This window comes from Emydura macquarii, unplaced genomic scaffold, assembly GCF_026122565.2.
Source record: "Emydura macquarii macquarii isolate MOO-44397 ecotype Brisbane River unplaced genomic scaffold, CSIRO-AGI_Emac_v2 contig_2768, whole genome shotgun sequence".
Taxonomy (NCBI): Eukaryota; Metazoa; Chordata; order Testudines; family Chelidae; genus Emydura; species Emydura macquarii.
The window spans coordinates 9,119,606-9,143,029 of record NW_027132905.1 but is presented as its reverse complement, the minus strand read 5'-3'; the positions used below and the strand labels follow the sequence as shown (position 1 = coordinate 9,143,029).

The following is a 23,424-nucleotide window of genomic DNA, read 5'->3' as shown; positions in this document are numbered from 1 at the left end:
GTATGATTTGTGGGTCCCCAAGCCAGCATAGGGCCCCCAAAAGCTGGGGCCCACTGAAGAATGTGGAGATTTATACCTCTCTGCTCTTACTGCTGCAGGAGCTGTGTGGGCTGGGGATGCTTATTGGCTGTAATAGAAAGTTCTCTCTCACTTTGATGTTGGGACTGGAGCTGAACTGGGCTTGCACCATGGGTCTTCAAGCAGCTGCATTCACTACCTGTGCATGAGGCCCGTGTTGCCTGCAGCTGATGGGTCGGTGGGCCATTGTGGGGCGGGTTTAGTTATTGGGAATTCCATACTGTAAGAAGAACTTATGCGGAAAACCACCCAGCTAAGCAAGAATGGTCACATTTGCTCAGCCTTGTTAGGAAACACAGAGGCCTCACTGAGAAGTTTGTAAATTGAATCCAACATCTTTGTCAACCTTCCCAAACCAATGTGGTTACAACAAATTAATGCCATTGTCTTTTGATTTGCTGAGAAGGGCGAAACAAAGATGCCTCCTGTTCCCACTTTAATTTCTGTTGTTCACTGCACCCCTGGCATCCAACAAGTTGAAAAGAAACAAGACTAGATTAAGGGATACCAGATTGGCTTCCAGACGAGCCGATTTTTCCAACAGACAGATAATATTGTTGCTTACAGATAGACAACAGGCATTGCTTCATTTCTTAGCACTGCTTTTGAATATTGCCCCCTCATCTCAATTTGGAACGAACTAGAAAAATGTGACATAATGCAATTGGATAAGAAGGGCACTGACTGGAGCAATGGAGGCAGTAGTGAAACTGAAATGGACAACTAAGGTCATTAACTATCTGGGTGCCGACTGGATGCTGGCACAAAGGGGATGGAGAAGCATCCTTAGAGCTTTCATTGCTGAAATGACAATGTTGTTTTCTCTTTTTCTAAAAGCTTTTGTGAATTACGTGCTTGTGAAAGTGAGGGGCCAATAGCACTGGCTAGAGCCCGGTATAAAATCCTACAAAACACAAGAGGTCAGACTGGATGACCTAATCGGTCTTGGTGTTACTATGTATGAAAACTGTCCTGATGCAGCTCCATCAGTATCTTCCTGCGGTGCCCCTGCTAGTCTATTCCTTGGCCCTCACACATCATCTTGACATGCTGCAACTATGCTCTTTCACTCCTGAGCTCCTCATTTATTTCTGTTGATGGACTTCATCGCTCACCTGCAACATCCTGCTTTTCTGGGGCTGGGTCCCCCAAGTTCTGTCAGTGCACCTCAGTTCTAACCTACAGCACAACTACAACACCCTGTTAAATGACCTCTCGTATTTGCCTGTGGATGGCTTGGAAAGCACTTATACACACATGCATACATGCCTGCCCTCAGATGAGGTGAATGAGACTTCCAAAGAAAGATGTATTTGTCACTAAATTAGATTATCAGTAATCTTTGCATTTGGGAAGCCATTGACCTCAATGCATTAGCTGTTGCTATATCCTATGTAACATCAGTCAGGACTGCAGTCAGAAAGAACAAAATGTTGTACCTAATCCATAAAAGAAAACCTGATAGATTAGTTTCCAAAACCAAAAAAGCATCCCTCTGTCCTTCATGTTGTGAGCTATTTCTCCACCACCACAGAAGAAATTATGGTCATCATTCAGAGTGATGTACATACAGCCAGCTGGAATATATGAACTGTAGAGAAACTGTCCACAGTAAATCTTGTGTTACTGTTGTGGATAGAAAGATATCAATAAAAAGTTCCAAATTATTAGGTCTATAAAGGGGAAGAGATTCAAATGTGAGATTTCAAAAGCAGATAATAGCACTTACATTCCCACCTGTACTGTACCCTGTCTCACTATTCTGGTTTTCTGCATGCACTTGATTTTGAATGATGGATATAATTTCCCTTGTGTTTGCTGGCAGTGCTTTGCAACACAAAGGCCTTTGGAGTTGGTTTGATTTATCTTTGCTAAAACTTTTGGAGACAAGAAAGTTCCTCTTTATAAACAAGTTATGAGCATTGGGTGCTATTGCTTGCTACTGTGAGTTCTGGAGCGGTGGCTTACACTGTCCTGAAGATACCACTTAGGGGTCATCATTCTGCCCTTGGTTAGGGGAACTGAAGGCAATGGGGTCATGTGAATGTAACTGAAGGGGGAGGATTTGGAATACAATCTCCACTCAGGCAAAGCCCTGTAGGTGTCACTTTGCATTTTGTTAAGTGAATTGCATGTTTCCTGTACATTCTGCTCTCATCCTGGCTGATTTACGGACAGGACATGTATGATTTATGTCCATGATGTATGGAGAGGCCGGATCTCTGCATTAGAATGGGAGCTGGCAAAGAATGAAATACATTTATCATTTGCTAGGTGGACCTAGCAAATCCTGAACCCAGAGATATTAATGGAAGTTTTGCCGTTGACTGCAGCAGGGTGCAGGATCACTCCCACAGGCATAAGACACTGCTTGTTACTTGGAGAGGCAAACTGAAACCCTGGAGTTCACAGGGTTTGTTAGCAAATGCTGGGAATCCCGAAACTGGTATTGGTGGTTCAGGTGACTGGAATTCCTGGATCTCTTTCAGTACTAGAGGGCCCAATCCTGTGAGATCCAGAGCACTTCCTATGAGGTGCTGAGTCACTCAATGCATAATTTTATAGAGAAAGGTTCTCAGTATCTGGCCCATAGTGCTGCATCTCCATTTAATTGTGCACTTCACCTCCCCATGGACTTTGGGCTGCTACAAACCTAGTCTGGTACAAGTCTCTTTCTAAGAGAACAGAGCTGGGTAAAGAAGTGCTCCATTTGCACTTGCTGATTAGCAGTAACAGTGGGGGGAAAATAGATATCACATGCCTCTGGGGCTATTAAATGATAATCTTTGTAGAATTGTGGACATTAGAGATGGAAAAACCCTACTGATATTGTGCATCCTTCTAGGGTGTGTTTGATTAGACACGTTCTAATCACACACAACACAGCACAGTGCTGTGTGTGGATTCACACAGTGCGGCGTTCTTACACAATAATCCCTGGACTCACTGCAGTTTTAAAAGCTAATTAAAAACCATGCCAGACGTGTGTTTCTTTAGTTTAGCTTTAAAGACTAAAACAGATTCAACTCCTTGGATTTCAGCCAGCAGCTGATTTCACACAAGTGGAGACTAGTTACTAAAGGGCCTGGATTGAATATTTTAAATTGATATTTGGGACTAACCAGATAATTGGCAGATTCAGCCCTACCATGCAGGTGTTTTAAAAGCATGGCCCTTGACTAAGAATGCAGGAGCTCAATGTCAGCAAGATTGGCAAGGCCACTCTTTTAAAAAGTTTTGTAAGTGAGCAAAGATCCTTGAAATCGATACCGAAATTTTACAGAAAGCTAGTGAAGAGACTTGAAAATGGGGCTGATAGGCAGAGAAAAATGTGAAGGGGTAAGAAATGGAGCAGAAATATTTTGCACTAACTGGACCCTATGGAAGGCGGTGCACATTCTGGGAATCCTACAACTATTGAATCGGACCCATCAAGTGCAGATGTGACAAAACCATTGACTGTCATCCCCAGGTCTTTCTTGTTTCACTGTTTTAAACGGAATAAAAGGAAGTCCCAGAGGCAGTGAGATGGTGGCTTGTCAAAGGATAATCAGAGGCCAGTGTGACACCGAAGCTCTTGGTGTTTGAAATGGGTGTTATAAGAGCATAGTGGAACTTGTTTTCAGTGAACTCAGACATAAAGAAATTCCGTTTGTAGTGAACTGGAACAAAAGGCCCAGATCATTACAATGCCTCGCAGTGCGCACATTGCAGTTCTGCTTGTAGTGACTCTGGGCTCACAGTAATAATTGTTTGCACTTATAGAGTACCTTCCATCACAGGCTATCCCAGTGTGAGGTTCTGTGGCCTGCGGTGTGCTGGAGGGCCGACTCGATGATCACGATGGTCCCTTCTGGCATTAAAGTCTATGTATGAGTCTGTGAGTGTGGGTGAAGGCAGTGACAGTTTCTCTATGCTTCCCCACAAAGTGCCCCAGCCCTGACCTGCAGGAACCACCTCTCAGGGATGAGAGGCGTGTCAGTCCCCGGAGCCCATTCGGTCCTGAGCCTTTCTGTGGCAATTGGCTCATGTAGTTTTAAGAAAACAGTCGTGACTCTATTTGGCTCCTGACTCTTTAAGATCCGTGAGCTGCTAGTTGCAGCTGGAGTGGAGCCCGAATGTAGGAATAGGCTGGACAGGCAGGACTCTGCCACTGGATGCAGTTCACCCCAGTGCAGAAGGTGAACACCAGGACTGTGCATCATCTAAGCCCCATGTCTGAAGTGGGAATCAAGTGAGGCATAAGCCAAGTACTAGCATTCACCACAGGGTGAATTTCACCAGCTTTGGTTCTCAGGCCTGGGTCCCTTCGCTGCTATTTTCTTGTTGCTTTCTTTTCTTTTCCATCTGATTAAAGTCATTTTACTTTAGCATGGAGGTGTGATTGGTTTAGTGGGCATCAGGAGACATGACAAAGCTTGCCAGTAGGTTGTTGTAATGCCTGTCACTAAATGTGCACCCCTCTGACTTCCTTTTGATTTTATATGTATTCTTCAGATCTGCTTAAAACAGCATCTACGGCTTTTCTGAATAGGCGGTAAATAAGAGCGTTGCAAATGGCATATTGAAAGCACACGCTGATTAGATTCCGTCTGTGCCTCTCAGGATCACAGAGCCATGGCATTGCCATATATTTTCATTGGGCTGATATTTAATGGTGATATTTATCATGTTAAAGCAAGTGTCTAGGCAGGACCAATAATGCAGGGGGGAAAAAAAAAAAGCCAATGGGAAAAAGAAAGATGCCTGCCTGCTGTACCACCGGCGATGATTCACAGCGCAAGCTCCCAGAGGTGGTGGGGCCAGTGGCACCGCTGCCTCTCTTGGCACAGCTTCTTTTGGAGAGAGAACGTAAGTCTAGGTATATGAGCTTTATGCTAGAGAGAGGCAGCTGGGGCTCCTTCCTGGGAGGGGTATAGCATTCGGAACTGGTTACGAGGTAGCAGCTTGGCGAAGGAGCACTGGCCTTTCAGCAGTTCATAACAGCCCCTGCTGTGCTCTAGGTGTGCCCACCATACATTGCATGTAATCAAAGACGGGTAAGTCAGGAGTGGGGGAAATCGGGTCATGAGTTACCTCCTCCTCCGCTCCTTTTGTTAGAGGGAGTTCGTGGGTCTGGCAAGGAGGTGTGTTTCCTGCCTCTCCAGACCCCCTGATGGAGATGGAGGTGGGGTCAGCCTGGGAGTTGCAGAGCTTGCATGGGACGTGGGGCCACCAAAAGTGTTTGACCTCCAGTAGATTCTTGCTTTGCTTGTGCTTGAAGCTACCCCTCAATAAAAGCACCAAATAAAAGGTCAAATTTTCAAACACATTTATGTGCCTAAATGAGCAGATAGGGGCCACAATTTCAAAGGTATTTATGTGTCTAAAGGTGCAGATAGACGCCTAGTGGGATTTTCCAAAATACTTTAGCAGGTTAGGTGTCATAAGTCCCACTGAAATCAATGACAGTTAGACATCTGACCTGCTGGGGTGCTTTTCAAAATCCCACTAGCCATCTATCGGTATCTTTAGACACCTCAAAACCTTTGAAATTGTGGTTCCTGGGTCTTGCTCCAGGTAGACAGAATTCTCCATAAATTTAGATCCTGATTGTGCTACCTTCCGCTTCAGTGAAGTGTGAGAGGGAGAGAGCTACCGGGGCCGGCACATTACTGAAGTCACTACACTGCAGTCACAGTCACCGTAGTTTGTCTCATGGCTCACGTTGGTTATTAAATTAGAGTTGTAGCTCTTTAAACAGTTGTTCACATTGTTTGAAGAAGCAATTAACATCTTCCAAGCAGATCAGCGGAACCGGTGTTGCTAAGCAGCAGACCTTTAAAGACTATTTGTCAATTTCTGCAGAAGGGAGGAAATAGTAAACAGTCCTATTGAGAGAAAATTGCTTGTTTTCTAGTATACAACTTTCCCTCCACCACCAGGTCCTCAGTTCATCAGTGCCCAATTTATCCTTTATTTAGTTTTCATAAATAATTCAGAAGAGTTTGAGTAGAATAATTGATTCTTTTCCCAACCCTAATCCCCGACAATTCAGAACAAAAAGACATTTAGATTACAATTTGAGCATATTAGCTGCTGGTAGATTTCCAGACAACTGATCTGCTTTCCTTTAGAATTTCTGTGGCATTCTATCATTTCTAAAGTGTTCTGCTTTGATAGTTAGTAATTTGTGCATTTCCAGTTCTTCATGGAAAAACAGAGGCATCATCATGATAGAGTGTTGGCACACTTGCTGCCTTTGAATGTGGAGGCTTATCTGTCTTCGAAGAAGGACTAAATAAGCGAAACAGTAATATTGCAAATCCAGTTTGCGATGTGCCTTATCATCTTTGGGGAAATAGATACAATCATACTTACTTGGTTTAAAATTAGAACTAATCTTCTATCCCAACGTGAGATGAAAAGCCAAAAGGGACAAGTTTGGGGAAAACTTAGTGCGGGAAAACACAAGCCTGTGATTTGTTCAATACATTGATGAGAAATTGTGCAGAACACTGATTTGCTACTCCTTTTTTAATTGTAAGGACTGCAGGCTGTCTTCTGTAGCATTAAAGGAGGACTTGCATTCACTACACTGTATGCTTCATTTTAACCCCTAAGGATTTTGTGAACCATTTGTAAAGCTAGTCCTACTTTATTCAGACTAGTGATCAAAGTCAGCTAGGCTGCATGACATAGGTTTTCAATGGAGATGCTACCAGCGGTGCTGAAGGCACCCAGGCAGTGAAAGAACCCTGACCCCTTCAAGCAACCATGTCAACAAAGAAAGAATTAAATAAATAACCCCAGGTAACAGCTGTAAACAAAGCAAAATGTGTTTGTCTTAGTCTGTGTGGTGAGGAGCTGAACTCCCACACAGAACAAAGATCCTGTCCACACAGCACACATCGAGATAAAATGAGTCCACCTTCTGCAGCAAGAGAAGCAATGGATTTTTAATGCTTTTTATAGTTGCCCTTGTGCTCTGTGCCACGGAAGTCTTCCTGCAGACAGAAAGCATGGAGAAGGATGATGAATGGAGCAAAGCAGCACTGCATAGCGGCAAGCAAAACTGATCACCAGGTTTAGGACTACTTTTCTCCATTCAGCATCTCTTTTCAGTCCACTGTCTGCAGGAAGCCTACAGGTGGCAGGGGTGGGGTGCTCTTTATTGCAGCAACACCAGATTACATCGCCAAGTTCAACTCTGATGACATTTGGTCCGTGAATGACAGCTTGCTTTTGGGGGAGTACGTTTGACGGGTGCAGAGATATGATGGTGATGTGGTGTATAAGTAGGTAGACAAACAGATTAGATAGATCAAGCCAGCTTTATTTTCTGAACCCTTACTATAGCCATTAGAGTCATACGTGCAATTGGAGGCTCCATCACTGATTTTTTTATGTGGGCTCCAAAGCTGCTGCAGTTTCTACCACTTAATATGACCTACAGAAACCATGGACAATCCAGTATTTAGTTCTCTGCACTGCATGCCTATACACATCCATCAGCTAAGGCACAAGATGCTCTTCCCATCTCTGCTACAGAGGTGTGTGTCTTTGAGCAAGTCACTTAGCATCTCTGTACCTCTGTTTCTTCAATTTGTAGAATGGAGATAATGGACCAGATTCCAGGCTGGTGTAAATAACCTTTGCATATCCCTCTCTGGTCCTGTGCCAAGACCAGAGATTCCAACCCACTGTCTTTAACATACTGCAGTCATCTGATTTGCAAATAAGAATTAAGATCCCTACCTAGGTTACTCTTCTGAAACCAGGACTCTCTAGCTGCCAAAGTCATCTTTCCAAGGGACAGCAGCAGGCTCCTTAGTCTTTTAAATTGATGGTAGAGAGTAAAGTTAGGAGCCCACAGAACCACTAGTCAAGTCACGCTGCTCTCCCTTACACAGTGTAAATCCAGAATAACTCTCTGGTGTCAGTGGTGTTACTAGCTCCAGGGAAAACCAGTTCTAGACGATCAGCACCTTAATCTTCACTCTCTGATCATACTTTGATGGGTTTATGTTAAAGTATTTTAATGGAACCTTATTTTTAAAACATAGTAAATGTTCCTTCTAACTTAGCCGAGTTTTTTTTTTAAACCTTGCTGATAATTAAAACAATAATCAACACAGCACACTTTAACCCATGATCTCCTGCAACTCTAAATATCAGATGATAGGTAACTTCTTTACTGGTGGCAGAGGTAATTATTTGGAAACATTTCTGTTTCTCTGTAGGGTTGAGTTCTCGGGGTAAATGACGATGGGATGTGGAACCTTTTGCTTCTAGTTTAAATCAAGATCAGATTGGGAGTGGCCAGAATTGTCATCAGGTGGCTGTTCCCTGGTTTATGTGCAGGGAGTTAGTGGAGTTAGTCTAGTTATTGATAGACAGCTGTCCATATCCTAATGTCACTATTACAGTTGGCATTCCTGTTGGCAATCTCAGCTTCCTTTCCCCCACCAATCCTCAATGAATCCCATAACTCTTGAGTTCTTATGCTGCATTTGTCAGTTACGGACAGAAAAAAGTAGGGACAGTTTCCCAAGAGAAAACTAAAAGCCATGCATGATGCTGCAGACATTGCTGAAGCTGAGGTCCTAGTAATTCTGCTTTCCTGACAGGTTAGTGCAATTGCACAATCATACTGCAATAAAACAAGTAATTGGGAGGAAGAAAACATTCTTCTCGAATTTCTGCACAAGCTGTGTTTTTCTCAGCAGCGTTTTGTCTGAGGTGCCAGCTTTTGACTCCTGAGCCAGAAAATTCCTAGATGAATTCTCATTATTTGCATATCATGAAGGAGTGATGTCATATTTGTGATTACTTATACAACTAGGTCTTTGAAGTCAGTATCATCACCAGGTAGCTGATGTGGGTGGGTGGTGAAGCACCAGGAGGCAGAGGCTGAAAGTACTGAGATGCCAACAAGGTCAAGTAGTTGAATGCATACTTCAGAGAGCCTGGAGTGATCTCAAAGGTAGGCAGCGTCTCTGAAACTGGGACTTCAGACAAACTTAGCAACTGTTTCAAAGAGAAAAACTTGGACCTGTGTGTCTGGCTGTTGTCCTGCTTATTGTCAAAATAGCACTTTGCACTTCACCCGAGGCTCCCAAAGGGTGAAATTGGTGAGGGCCAGCACAAGATAATGTGTCCCACTTAAGCCTTTTCAATAGTCTAAGTGTGACATCGTATTTGGACCTCATGCAGAGGGATAAACTTTACCCATCAGTAGGTTAAGTCTCTGTTATCCCTGTGAGTCAGGTAAAAAGCATCATTATCCCCATTTTATAGATGGGGAAGCTAAGGCACAGATTGGTCACACTTTAAATTTTCAGAAATTGTTCCCTTGTTTTGGGTACCTCAATATTTTGTTGCCCAGTCTTGGACCTGGTCTCGGAGGTACTGAGAACCTGCAACTTACCCTCACTTTAGCTGGAGTTACGTGTGCTGAGCACCTTTGAAAATAAGTTCCTGGGCATCTCAGACTGGATATCCAAAAGTTGAGAGACCTCAAAACAAGTAAGGCCTTACTGAAAATATTGTCTGGAAAGGTGTCTCGAGTTGGACACTTTAGTAATACTATAAAATTTTAACCCCATTGACTTTGCAAGTAGAGAAATATCAGGATTTTAAATGGAACTCATGTGCTGTCATTAAAACATGTACAATTCAGAGAGGCGAGATCTCCATGGCCAGTGAAACAGAATTATTCCTTGTCCTAACAGAATAGCCAGCTGGTGGACACTCTTTCAGTGCAAGGTAAAAGGTTCAGGTTGATGCTGAATCTTGTTTGCTTTATATCTTTTGGAGATAGTCATTGGTGATACTGAGTAACTTTAACAGCCGTTAGGTCTGAATGGTGACATTAGGGACTGTAGATCTGTCACTAAAAGGGCACATACATACATTATGTTTTAGAAAATGCATTAGAGCAGAATTAGGTTTATTTATTTTTTAATAGTTTTCTTACTGATTGATATTCAGAGATGCAAAACTGTAAGAACTGTGACATCTTTTGCACATTACTTCTTATGTTTATTTAGCATTTATCTGAATCTTATTTTAATTTTTCAGACTAGCAGCATAATAAAATGTTACTTTGGTGTTCTTAACAATAAAAGTATATTTGCACATAGACTTGAAGGAACTTGACCTTTCTCAAACCCAACCTAGCTCTGACTATAACATGTAGGCTGTTAATTATGTTTTTATTGGAAGATGCAGCCAGACTGTGTCTGGGCAGTTCTATTTAGCTCTATATAGATGTGGTAAAAAATGTCTCCAAACAAATGCAGCAGGAAGAAGGTGCTGCTGCTGTTCAAAGAGGTAGCAATATGGAAAAGGTTGTTTATGTATTTGTACTTAGCTCTAATTGGGTTATCAGCTGAGGCTCTGAAGATTAAATGAACTGACCTAAATACTGGGTCTCAGTTAGGGGTTAATGTCTATTTTCCTATATAGTATCGGATTTGGTTTCCAAAATAGCCTCTGGGGCATTTGATCTTTGTATCGAAAGTGTGAAACCATCCTGGAATCATTTATTACAGTTCATGCCAAGCAATAGTTAGTTTGAGAATAAACACTCAGAACAGATTAAACAGCCTCTGAAGAAAACACCTGATCCCTCCCAACCCCTCATAGAGTAATGCAGAAGTAGCCTGAGACAGGCAGATCAGGGCTAGCTGGTGTCTGGATATTATTGCTGGTATTGTGGGTTATTATTTCAGATAATAACAGATGGCGGAGAAAAGGAGAAATCATCCATTTTCATTTACAAATCGTTTTTATTCTCCAGGAGACAGGACAGCTCTAGTCAAATCATTGCTGTCAGGCAATCCCCTGGAAGAAAAACCTTATTTACCATGCTCTGTTTTATGGAATTACTTTTCCCCCCACAGTGTACATCAGGGAAACCTCAGTAGGTCCAGAAGCAAAATAGGAAGGGAGGATGAACAAAATCACTATCCAAGGGCTGGAGAATTCTCAGAGAGGAGGGGCCCAGTATAGCAGTTTAATGGGTCAGTGAGAATCAGAGTATGTTCGGCTGCAGGCTCTGGCCATGTAGGCAGGCATGTATACCACCATTTAGTTTGATTTCTTTCCTGTTCACTAAACAAGCTATTTTTTCCCCAAGACTGTAAACAATAGCCATCCCTTTGGGAAGCAGACAGAAAATTAAAGTGTGAAACAGCTTTATAAGCTAGTCATTCCTTTGCGTTTCCAGAAAACTGGCATGCTGTTAGTGAGCCCCAAGATGTGCCAGGTATTGTCCTAAACATCTGAGACATCCAATATCTATTAGCAATTAAGACCAACAATTACAACCTTGTGAATTTCGGAAGTGTTGCCGACACCTCAAAGAAAACCTTAAGAAGCATTCTGTGCCAAATTCTGATCTGAATCATTCGGGTCTACATCGGGAGTAAGTTCATTCTCTTAAGAAGAAGTACCCCATATTTAGGCTAGTGGAACAGAGGAGAATCTGGCCTCCATTCAGATATGATCCTGCAAACAATTTTCTGTGCTCTTTCTTCCCTTTTAATTACCAGAGATACTGAAAACAGGTGGCCAGAGCCCTAGCTGGTGTACATTGGCGTACTTCTCTTGAAGCTACACTGATTTACTGAGTATCTGGCCCATCTTCATCTACTCCTTTGGGATCTCTGAACAATAGCGCCACAGGGCATTTGTGATACTCATACTAGAGTTACTGATCCTATGTGAGGCAGATCCTGTCTCAGTTACACCAGTGTAAATCCAGAATACCTCTGTTGATGCCAGTGTAGTTGCTCTAGATTTATTGTGGTGCCAGTAAGAACAGATTTGGCCCTGTGACTCACCTATGGATGGCTTTTTCTCTTGGTATCCTTTCATTTGTTGTAAAATAAAAAAGTAGTCCCTCCAAAATAAAAGGAAAGTAGCCGTACTTCCTAGCATTACACAGGCTGGGATTGTTGAAGCAGATGAGGAGGATTGAGAAGGACAGGTAGGTGGAGGGATCCTGCCGTCTCTGGAGGAGAAAGTGAGCTGACAGCGGCCTCTGTCCACAGTCGTGTCATTTCTAGGAAGGGGTTCAGCCCATTGCCAATCTTCCCCCAGCAACCCTCACTTCTTTGGTAGGAGAGAAGTATGGGGACAGGAAGACCAGCATCCTCCCCCTGAAGAACATGAGGACACTGGCCACCCTGTATGTATCTTGTACCCTTCTTGCTGTCAGATCTTATGACTGGCTCTTGTGAAATCTCAGCCCCAAATAGCGTCTCACAAGGTTTCCACCATGCTGGGAAAAAATCTTTTCAGCTGCCAAGCCATAACCCTCTGTAGTTTGGGAGCCAGTTTGGAACCAGAACTCCTGGGGCAGGTTTCGGTACAGGGAGTCAAATCTCAATCTCCCCAGACCAGAATTCTTAGGAGTTTGGATTCAAGTGTCCAGCAATGATCCGTCCTTATATAGGACCGGGGGAGGGGAGGGAAGGCGGTGAGTGCCATAGTTAGGGATGCAGAAGTCTTGTCATTCGAACCGCCTGTTCTTTGCTGTTTGCAGCTTTCTGAAACATTCACCTTATGGGATGAAATTTCCCAGACTTAGTCTCTCTCCAAAGGTAAAATTTCCTGGAAGTTTGAGGAAGAAGAGTCACAAAGTTTTTTTAATACCAAGGCAATGCAGAAAAAAATATTTTCCCTCATTAAAAAAAAATGCATACAGCATTTCTGAAAAAAGCTGTAGTGCTGGAATGGCTGGAGGTAGAAAGTCGTCATCTTCTTCCTCCTCCTCCTCCTCTCCTTCCTCCGCCCCCACACACACACATGCACACCTGCCCCCAGCTGTTTCTTTGGGGGTAGCTTGCACCCTAGGTGTTTCCATCTGGGACTGAAATTAGAGAGAGCCTCTGAATGGTTCCTTATTCCTTTCCTTCCCATTCACGGTACCCACACTGATTTCTTCTGCCCCTTAAGATTTATAATTAACCCTGGAGTTTTCCTTTAAGGATGCTGAATGTAGCTTAACCCATGGTTTTTCAGCACGTCTCTGAATCACTGTGTTGCAGAGGCAGGGAGTTCACTGCCAATGCCATGTTTACGTCTGAAATAGGGGCAAGGTCAGTGTCAAATAATCTGGCTGTTTTTAAGTGCCTCTGCATTTGCAAGGTCTGCTCTGACTATGTTTTATCAACAGTGAGTTTTAGAAAAAAAGACTCCGCCTATTTTGTATGAGAATTGCATCGTGACCTGAAAGGAGCAGTTTCCGAAGGCAGATCATAGAAGGATTTTGTTGATTTCCCTGCATTTCTAATAGATAATAAATACTAAAACATGTATGGGAATCAGGTGACTGTGTATATTCACTACAGCCTTATCTGTACTGGCTCTTCAAGGAGAAAGAAAACATCAGCATGCCCCAAGAAAGCTGAATGGAGTGAAAAAATGAAGTGGTATTTTCTGTTGAGTTCAAAGTAGATGTTTGTGTGAATATGTTAAATCCATTTATTGCCTGAAGGAAAATAGTGTGCCCTTTATTTTACCCTTCTTTAATGTTAGCGATCTCTCTTCCAGCATGGATTGAAATATAAAGCCCTAATCTCACATGCACCCATCCTACATCGATGTAAAGTGGAGTTACTCTTGATTTACACCAGTGTAAGTGAGATAAGAATCAGGCCCATTATGTTTATATATTAAGATATTTGCTGCTTGTCTTTTCATCTAGTTGTAACTGGACAAATGGCTAATACGCCTGTTGTTAAGTGGCAGGGTGAGAAAAAGAGTGATTCCTACAGAGAGATTCCCCAGTTATATAGGCCAGAGGTGCTGCTCATCAGGGTTTGATATTCGTATCCTATGCAGTCCCATCAGTTACCTGCACCTCCCATGCTGACAAGCTGCTCCCATTGCTGGGGAGCACACTGAGAGCATTCGGTGGCTTGTTCCCTCTCTCCCCTGAAGTCTTGGGAAGAGAAGCCTGCATTCTCTTCTGGTTGTTGGAATAATAATGACAGTGGTCAAAGTTCATCCATGCCACCAAATTCCAGGGTCTCAACCTGCTCATGGGTGTTGAGGCCTTCCCAGTGGAAAGACCAGAATTCCTTGGAGCGGTTTTTCTTTAGGCAGGGATGACTCAGGAGATGAAACAGTTGCAGTCAGCGTGGTCTTCCCCTCCGTGGCGGCGTGAACAACAGGAAAGTAAAATAATATGAGAAAAAGAGAAAGTAAAGAGACACTCTGCATGGACTTCAGTCCAGTTCTGTGAGCAGCCACTCCAATAGCCATTCTGCCCAGCATCCATGAAAGAGGAGGGGGAAACTGAGCTGAAGATAGAAAGTTTTCTTGAAAGTAGATAGGAAGTTTTCACTGTAATATGAAGGACCCTCCCTCCAGGATGCTCGTGTCAGACTGGAGGCAGGATCCCTTGAAGGTAAATTTGTTTGAGGAAAAACAGGCGGCCTGGTGATATATGCTAGTGGGTGAACAGAAGTTTACCTGTTCTCCATATTTACTTCCACTGCTCCAGGTGGGTCCCTCTTTGTTCAGGCCTGGCGCGTCTGTCCTGTTGGGTAATCCCTGAAGGCAGCAGAAACCCAAATATCAGCTTCTGCTGGTATCACGCGGGGAATTCTGAGGCCCCAGTGCAGAGTCACATCTGTGCTGAGTGATTTAAAACCATCTCATTGCTTTTGGGTGTAGGTTTTTCGTACCGATCTGATAACAGCTATGAAGATCCCCGACTCACATCAGTTGAACCCAGATGAATACTATATACTTGCCGATCCCTGGAGACAGGAGTGGGAGAAAGGAGTCCAGGTACCAGCGGGAGCAGAGGCGATACCTGAACCAGTGATTAGGTAAGTGAGCACAATACCGTTTGTGTTGCTAGATGCACACTGTCTCTTTTCCTGTCCTTGGACAGGCCGCTTATTTACTTGGCAGTGCTCTGCCCGTCTGTTTATTTGAGGAGCTTCCAAAATAATTGGGGCTTGTAGTGCTGTCTAAACTGCAGTGTAGAGTACATAAAGCAGGGCAGGCCTGGAACTTGAGCGAGGTGGAAGAGAGCCCCAAGCTGGTAAAAAAAAGCATCAGTCCCAGAATTCAGATCCAGGGGGAGGGGGCAAGTGATCGAATGCAGTAGAACCAGGTGATGCTTCCAACTGCTGCAGTGGTCTGTGCTTCTGTGAGGACAGCCAAGACACAGTGGAAATGTGCAAGAGGGGACAAGTGAAGGGCAAAATCCCTTAGTAAGCAAGTGATATGTATGCAAGAACACATCTGTCTGGGCAGACAGACGTGTGGTTTTACAGGCTGTCCAGACCTACTGTTATGGTCCTGGAAGAGCACACTCTGAGCTTAGCAGCGCACCAGCGGCCATACACGCAAGTGACTTAGTTTGGATGGGTGTAGAAATCAGATCTGTGATGGGCGATAGATTTTATGCTATGTGACCCAGCACTGCAGCATTCACATTCAATTTATTGCTTAAAATGAATTCTTCAGTGTGGCCCAGAGGACCGTGGCATTAACATGGAGCTTTGGGATGGTATTGAACTCAGGCTTACCATCCTCTCTCCCAGATGTTACAGTGGAGATGTGAGTGCTCTCCCTTGAAGAAAGTTCTCTCTCTCATACGTACAGTGAGAGCGCCTTTCTTGGGTTGCTGGGCATGAGTGAGAGAAGCGCTGTCAGGGGATACCAGCTTTGTCCAAACTGGTGGCATTTTGAATTGATCCAGGGGTTTGCAGAGGGTAAAATAAACATACAAATCCACACACGTTAACCTCTTCAGTGATTTATGGGTGTGCAGTGTCCATTGGGAAACACTGTACCTGTGTTTCCACTGAAGGCAGTGGGAGTTGGGAATCGGTAAGGGCAGTAAGACATGGCCCCATAACTTTAACTTGCTATCTTTTAATGCAATCTGCTTTCACAAGTTGCGCCCAGGAGAGGAAAGCAGGACGCTGCGGAGGAGCATGCTTGCTGCTAAATAGACATCCACCCACCAAAGGCAAACTACAACAAATGTTAAAAAAAGGCAACAATAAAAGATAATTAACTGCTCAGGTGGGAAAGGCATGTGGAGCTATTGCTGCCATCCATACAGAAGCTGAGCACTGGGTATAAGCAAAGGGAAGCAACATCATTTGCTATCTATACTTAAATTCAAGGACACTGTTTAAAGCCAGAGACTTCACCCCTGTGATGAGATTACATAATACTTAATAAACTGCAGGACAAGGGGATCCTACCTCCTAGCTGGTGGGAGTGTCCAAAAGTCCCAGAATTTAGGTCACAAGTCTCTCCGTACGTCACAAAACTACTCTCTTGGGACTCTCTTGGGACATGTTGTATCCTGCCGAGGGTGGCAGATACGGCCAAAGATACTGTTGCAGTGTGATGCAAGCAGCAGGAACAATCCAGTGTCTCCCTCTGCCTAGCAAGGATAAGAGAAATATTAGTAATAGGGAGCTAACAGACACGATTAAGAAAAGTATCTAGCATGAGGTCTTGCATGGTCTATGCCTGCAGTTCAGACAAAGCTAAGCAAATTGTATTAAGGATTTGGGGCTGGGCCAGGTAAGTTCCAAGGCATGGCCACTGTGCCCACAATCACCCAGCTCCATTACTGAAGACTCAGCTCTATTTTTTCTATTAAAATTGACTTTAATTCTTCCCTTTGGCATATGATGATACCAGCTGTCCAGGTAACTCCACCAGAACTTTGGGTAGGTTTCCTGCTCTATTCCAGTGGGCTGCTGGCAGCAATGTGTCCACCCTGTGAACTGTTTTCCTTTTCTCTTTTTCTTCCTTTTAAGTTGTATGAATCATTTGGATAGGAACATCAAAGATCTTTGGGTTCCATGCTTTAAAATGGCACAAGTCACCCTGGAGACCTTTGCATGTTGTTAATCTTTAAAAATCAATTTTAAAAAAATGCTTTCATGGAACTCAGCAGGGGGAGAGATGACTTCAGATTATATGCAGGAAATTCTGTTTTGCTCCTCAAACGATGGAGGAATTTCAGTAAAGTCAATAACCTCATCTGAAGCACAGTTTGTCCCTTGGTGACAGCTGCTATTGCAGCTGCCAGCCAAAAGTTATGAAGTCAACTTTTGTACACACATACCCCCCCTTCCCAAGAGAAAATAGAGAAAGAAATGAAACTTTAATGAGAAGTCTGAACACATCAAAAGGGAAGTTGTAAAAGGGACTGTTGAGTTGACTTAATCCTTGAAAAACACCTGTGTGTGGAATATCTTTTTTTAGTCATCTTTGATAGTTAACCACCGTCTGAATGCGGAAATGTCCGGCTCTTGGGCTGAAGGCTGGTTTTGGTTTTATTTCAAGATGAAAAGTGATAGCTTGGCATTGCCTGTGCAGTAAGTGCCCATCTAAAACCAACCTGAGCTGTTACACTGGGGATTTACATTTTTGCAGAAAGCTCTTGTTTCTAGGCATTTTGTGGGGCCATGTTTTATTTCGTAGCTCTGCGAGCCAAATCTTCCTACCCATGCCAAAGGCCAGGGAAAGCCTTGAGTGCAGTAGAACTTGCCAAGTGTGCTGCACGGACAGTGAGACTGCGCTACTGAGCACTGGGGAGGACAGTTCCTCATGGCTCTACAGTGGGCCTGGGACTAGGGAATTGATTGGGTTGGGGGCAGGTGAATTCAGAGTATGGCCCTCATGCCCATGACCACCCATATCTACTAGCCTAATCCTGCTTTCAAGAGCTGTGGGAACACTCACACTCTTTCCCTGTGTTGTGGATAGGATCTCAGTGCCTCTCTCCCCATATAGTTCCCCTGTGCACAGGGACCAGGATTTTGCCTTGAGTCACTAAGCAGAAGTGGAAACCACAGTTTCCTATATCGCTAAAGCAGGTGTGGCCAGGCTGTCTAATGCAGCCCATAGTGTTTCAGCAGAGTGGCTTGCAACAATCTTCATCTTTGGTCCTGAGGAAGCAAATGGAAGCGGTTTCTCTCCTTTCTTAAATTTTTCAAATCGAAAACTCCCCAGGGAATTCACTTCTACAGGGTCCAGTCCACTGTTTCCCTGCCATTCTTTTCACCAGAGCAAAGGGAGTGGAATAAAGTGCCCTCCTTTGGGTATGGTAGCACTGTACACCCACTTTGCGCTCCCTTTATCCTGAGTAAGTGACTGCACCCAGTGCAGGGTAGTGGTGGATCGGGCCAACATAGGATAAATGGTGGCACTGTCAGATTTTCGTTTTTAAAATCCCAGAAGCATCTTTCATCACATAAAACAGGAAGCATAGCAGATGTGTGTGTATGTCCTTCCCAGAGCTCCCCGCTAGGTACGGTCATTGGTCCAAATGTTTTCCATTTTCTGGTGCTGATGTGATAGTCACAGTGCTGAGATGTGGGTTTGAGCTATCAAGTGTGGATGTGAAGTGGAACCCCTGGCATATCCTGCTTTAGAGTAGCCCAGGAAGGAACACGAACCCCCTCAAAACTTGTCTTCTCCTGGGCGGGGAGGGGGGGAAGTGAGACAACTATTCTTCACATTGGTAACTGCATTTTAGCTGGTTGAAAAGAATAATAGTTTCAGGCCCCACAATTTTACTTGTCTGAAAACATATTTTTCCCCAGTCTGAGGGCTTAACTTTTTCCCTGTCCATCCCTTTCGGAGGTCATTATTTTAAAACTGAAACGGCAATCAGCTCTCCCGCAAAAATATTTGTATAGTGCTGCTCTTATTTCAGTCCTGAGCATGGGAACACTGTGTGCCCGTGTTATCTGTCAGGGCATGAATCCACAGTTTTGTTTATGTTAGGCCCTACAGTAAGTTTTTGCTTTGTTTTTTGAGTAATTTTTTCCATTTGACTGAATGATTTAAAAAGTAACAACCGTGTCTCAGAGGATGTGGGGAATCAGAAAGTTGTACCTGTTAAGGAAAAAAAAGTCCAAATCCTGTTACAGTAAGTGATATATGGAGCCTAATGGAGACTCTTTTCGCTTTTTGAAAACCTGTGCTCAAGTAAGCAACATAGAGGGCCTAATTCTCATTTATACTAAGGCCATTGCGACTGCTCTAGCAGTGTGAAGGGGCCTTAAAGCAGGTACAGTTCAGAGAGGGGTAAAGAGGCCATCATGTAAAGGAGAATTAGGGCTGTAGGTTGTAGCCAACAAGGAGTTGAGTGTTTGGTGTTAACTCACTTGTGCTAATGCTGTCACTTTGACAGTGATTTGTATGTGAAATTCCTAGAGGGGAGGAGAAGCCACAAAGAGTTCTGGGAGCTGTGGACTGAGGCAAATGGTGCATCATAATATATTTAGCAAATCATACCGTAACCCACAGGAGAACAGATTCCATCCCTGGGGAGCTAGGGAGCATTTAGACAGTGAGCAGATAGATATTTTGTGGAGGGAAGGGGAGGGTCACTTACTACCCTGCAAATCAATCTCTGGCTCCCAAAGGGATTTTATACCCAGCTTCTGCCATTCTTTTCATCTTTCAGCTGGGATTTCAGAAATGAACTCTTCCTCCTTGCACGTTGCCTCTAGGTCTTGCAGATCCAAAGCTGAAAATTAGATTTGGAAATGTTTTATTTTCTGGAGCTCTGAAATGTCAAAGCTGTGAGTGAGGCAGAGAGGAAAGGATTTGTTTTAAGGAGCAGTTTCCCCAGAAAACAATAATCTGAAACGACTGAAACCAAGAGCCACCTTAAAACAAATGGGGTCCTGAAGGCAAAGGCTGAAGGCGAGTAGAATATGATGGAGGGGATCCAGGCACTGAGTTTGCACCACTTTTGGGTGATGCAGACACTTATCTTTTGGCCCTGGGTTATGTTGGCTTGGCCCTCACAACCTTCCCCTGCATTGTCCAGTGTTGAAACCTGCTTAATTCCATTGAATGTACATCAACACACACGCTTTGTCTGACTGTCCATGAGATCCCCTGGCAGGCAGTACTTAGCCGGGCTGTTTCGTCTATCTAGCCACTTCTGGTTCACCAGTACCTGATAGAGTTTTATTTTGTACTAATGTGTGCCTGAGAATTGCCCAGAGTTTAAAGGGCTCCAGCACAGATGTATAATCCCATTTGAAGCTGAATGAAAACAGGGGAAATGAGCAGTTAAAAGCAAGTTTCCTTGTTGGTAGGCATTGGAATGACAGGTTGACATGCTTTGCTTATTCAGCTCATACTAACATTATCCCACAGCCGTATACCTACAAGAATCAGGTAATAATGCCAATACTTTGCATTTCTGTGGAGCCTATAATCTGCGGGTCTCACAATACTGTACAGATCTAGAATTAAACCTCGCCACACCTGTGTGATGTAAGGGTTTGTGTCACTGGTGGGTAAACTGAGGCACAGAAGCTACATGACTTGCACAAGGGAGTCAGGAATACATTTCAGGAGCTCTAGCTCATAGTGCCCTAAGGTGTCAGTTTTGCTGCATCCGCCATGTCGCTGATCCAGTGAGTTTTCAGGACATGGCTCCCTTGAACACAGTCTGTCATTTTGTTGCTAGGCAAATAGAGTTTGCTCGTGATCAGTGAACACAGTCTTTGTCCGTAGTGACCTGGTTTGAATTGAAGCACCGAGTAAGGTAAAATAACAGAGTAAATGGGAATTGCCCACAATCACACAGTGAGTCAGTGTCAGAACTGGGAACAGAGCCCACGAGTTCTGACTCCCAGTCCTTTGCTCTAAATACAATGAGGATAGAGACCAGAGCAGTGCTTATGGTCCCTGTGGATTGGGGAAAGAAATGCAACCCACACACAGCTACAGACATACGGGCCTATCACTGGCTGTGGAGGCTGGACTTACTTTTCTCAGTTGGAGATGCTGGCTGACTTTTGACTTAGCAGTAGTTTTCCTGGAGGCTCAGCCACAGAAGGGACAGTGGAGGATTCTGCAGCAGCTTATGTGTCCTTGTAGCCGTGGTGGGTTTTGTTTTGTTTTTAAATATGATCCAGTTTTGGTTCCTCTTTTGGAGTCTAAAGATGTGCATCCTCTCGGTAAATCTGGGACTGGAATTGCGGGGACACATTCTGTAAAGGAACAGACATGATATAGTCCTAGTTCTTTCACAAGGGGGTACTTTTGTACTAATTTTCTTGGTTCTTGGACACACTTGCCTTAAGTTTGCCTTGATTCTATTACAGTATCAAATATACATAGATTCCTCTGAAAATCAAGACTAAATGTTGAGGCTTTTAGCTGATCAAAAGATAAAAAAATCCAAAATGAAGTGGCCTGTATCTACTTATGAGATCGTAAACCCTTTAGAAAAGTGACCTCGGGGAGAAATAAAGCTTCCTGTTTGCATGAACACATAGGGCCCCTGCAGGGTCCCACTGCAGCCACTCCCCGCTCCAGCTGTGATGGCCTGACCTTCCTAAGAATCAGCCTGGCTGGCCTGCAGCTCCCCTTTGTAGGACAAAGGTTCTTGTGTAGCCCTTATGGCCCAGCGGGTGTTTTGCCTCAGTTAGGACTAAGTAAAACCGAGTAGCAGCATCCGAAATAGTTATTTAAAAATCATAGCACCGTGATTGGTGAGTCTCCACCAACAGTTGGTATCAACAGTCAAGCATGAAATCCTGACTTACTTCTTGCACTCAGACAAAACTTCCATTGGATCTGCCTTGTCTCATACTATTCCCTCTGTTTGCAGTCTCCAGACCTGTGAATGTAACAGTTGAGCACCACTTGATTAGTGCAAGTATTGTATTAGCAGTGTGGATGGGTGTCACACGATCTGGTCATTCCGGAGTGGTATATCAGGCATCGTTGGCTACTGGTGTGACATCATACTTTATTATACCTCCAGGGCCAGATCCTGAACTGGTGTAATTGGTTTCAATTTTCCTGGGTAACCTAAGGCAATCTCTGTGCACTGCAGTTTCCCCATCTATAAAATGGGCATAATACTTCCTTTCCTCACAGGATTATCGTAAAGATAAATTAATTAGTATATGTGAGATGCTTAGTGCTCTAGAAGTGAGGGGTACATACGGTCTCCACAGATGCTATGTTGAATTGCATTAGAACTGGTAGAGCGTTGCGTTTGCACAATGCACTGAAGAACATCTGAGAAACCCAGAGAAGCAAATGCTGCTTCAGAGAAGCATGTTGGAATTAGTGAAAGGCATGTTGATTCCCCCATGAGGGTGTTTTCTCTGGATTGACGGTGGGCTGTCCTGAAGTGACTCTACTGAAAAGTCTCAAGCTCTGTCTTATTATAGAGTCAAAGCCATCCTTCCTGATTTCAGGGTTCAGGATGAACACAGAGGATCATGAATTTAATTCAGAAAGGATATTCTTAGAACAGGCCTGGTTGTATGTGACCTCACATACCTCCACAGAAAAGTTAATTTTATTCGGTTCCAATATTTTGTACCCATCCATCCATACATCAGTGGAGAGCAACCCGATCTGGATCATATTTGATCATAATGATGGTAATATAAAATTCATACTGAGGTTGAGCTTTTGCAGCTCTGCTTATGCATCTTCAGTAACAGTTTTAGAGATGATATTTGGCTAATTTCTGACCAGCTGCGGGGTCATAGTCACATGCTCTGAAACCCATAGTGTCGGCAGATGTGTGCCTACTGCTTGTTAGTGGCAAACCTTTCTCCATTGTCCTTTAATAGAAGGATGTAAATGAGTGTGTATCTCTTTGCATTATTGAAATAATTCTGGAAACATTATCCGGCTTAGATAATTAATTCCAGATGCTTTAATGTTAGTAGTTTGGCTCCAACTGTATGGAGAAGCAACCTTTTTTTTCTTTTTATATCAAGAAAACATACGCTTCAGCTTCTTTGGTTTTACTAGTAGCAATTCCAAAATATAAATTGCTTCATTAAATTGAACTCAGCAAAATGTTAGCAACCTCCCTTCTCTGTTTTAAGAGGATTGGCATACAGTCTCGCTCTCCAGACAGCTACCTGGCAGCCTAATAGCACTTTCAAGGAAGCCCAAAGTATAACAGATAGGGTACTCAACAGAGAGGCAGAAGACCTGCGTTCTCTGCCACTGAGCTGCTGTGTGACCTTGAGCAAGTCACTTCACTTCTCTGTGCCTTAATATGCCCTTCCTCCCTTTGTCTGTCTTGTCTGTTGAGATAGTAAACTCTGGGGCAGGGACTGTGTCATGTTGTGTGTTTGTACAGGGGGATAGGGCTCCAGTCTCAGCTGGGGCTTCCAGGGTTTACCTGTCTACATTTTAAAAGAAAACAGAATGATTTTTACAGATGGCCTGTTGGCTAGTGCTGAATACTGGTAGGATACAGAGGTGACATGTTTCATATAAGTAGGGCAGGGCTTGGCTAGCTCCCAGGGCAGCGTATTCTGTTAGAAGGGTCTCACTGTTTTTGGAGGACTGAGAAATAGC

The 23,424-nt window shown here is 43.8% G+C and overlaps 1 protein-coding gene across 3 annotated transcripts in view; it reads left to right on the top strand.

The window, feature by feature from the left end:
* The window catches only part of JADE2 (jade family PHD finger 2), a 122,752-nt gene that overhangs the window by 19,956 nt on the left and 79,372 nt on the right, over positions 1-23,424 (top strand). For all 3 annotated transcript variants that reach the window (XM_067567236.1, XM_067567237.1, XM_067567235.1), the window contains exon 4: positions 14,749-14,906. In XM_067567236.1, coding sequence (XP_067423337.1) covers positions 14,749-14,906 — 158 coding nt within the window. The remainder of the gene's footprint in view (positions 1-14,748; positions 14,907-23,424) is intronic.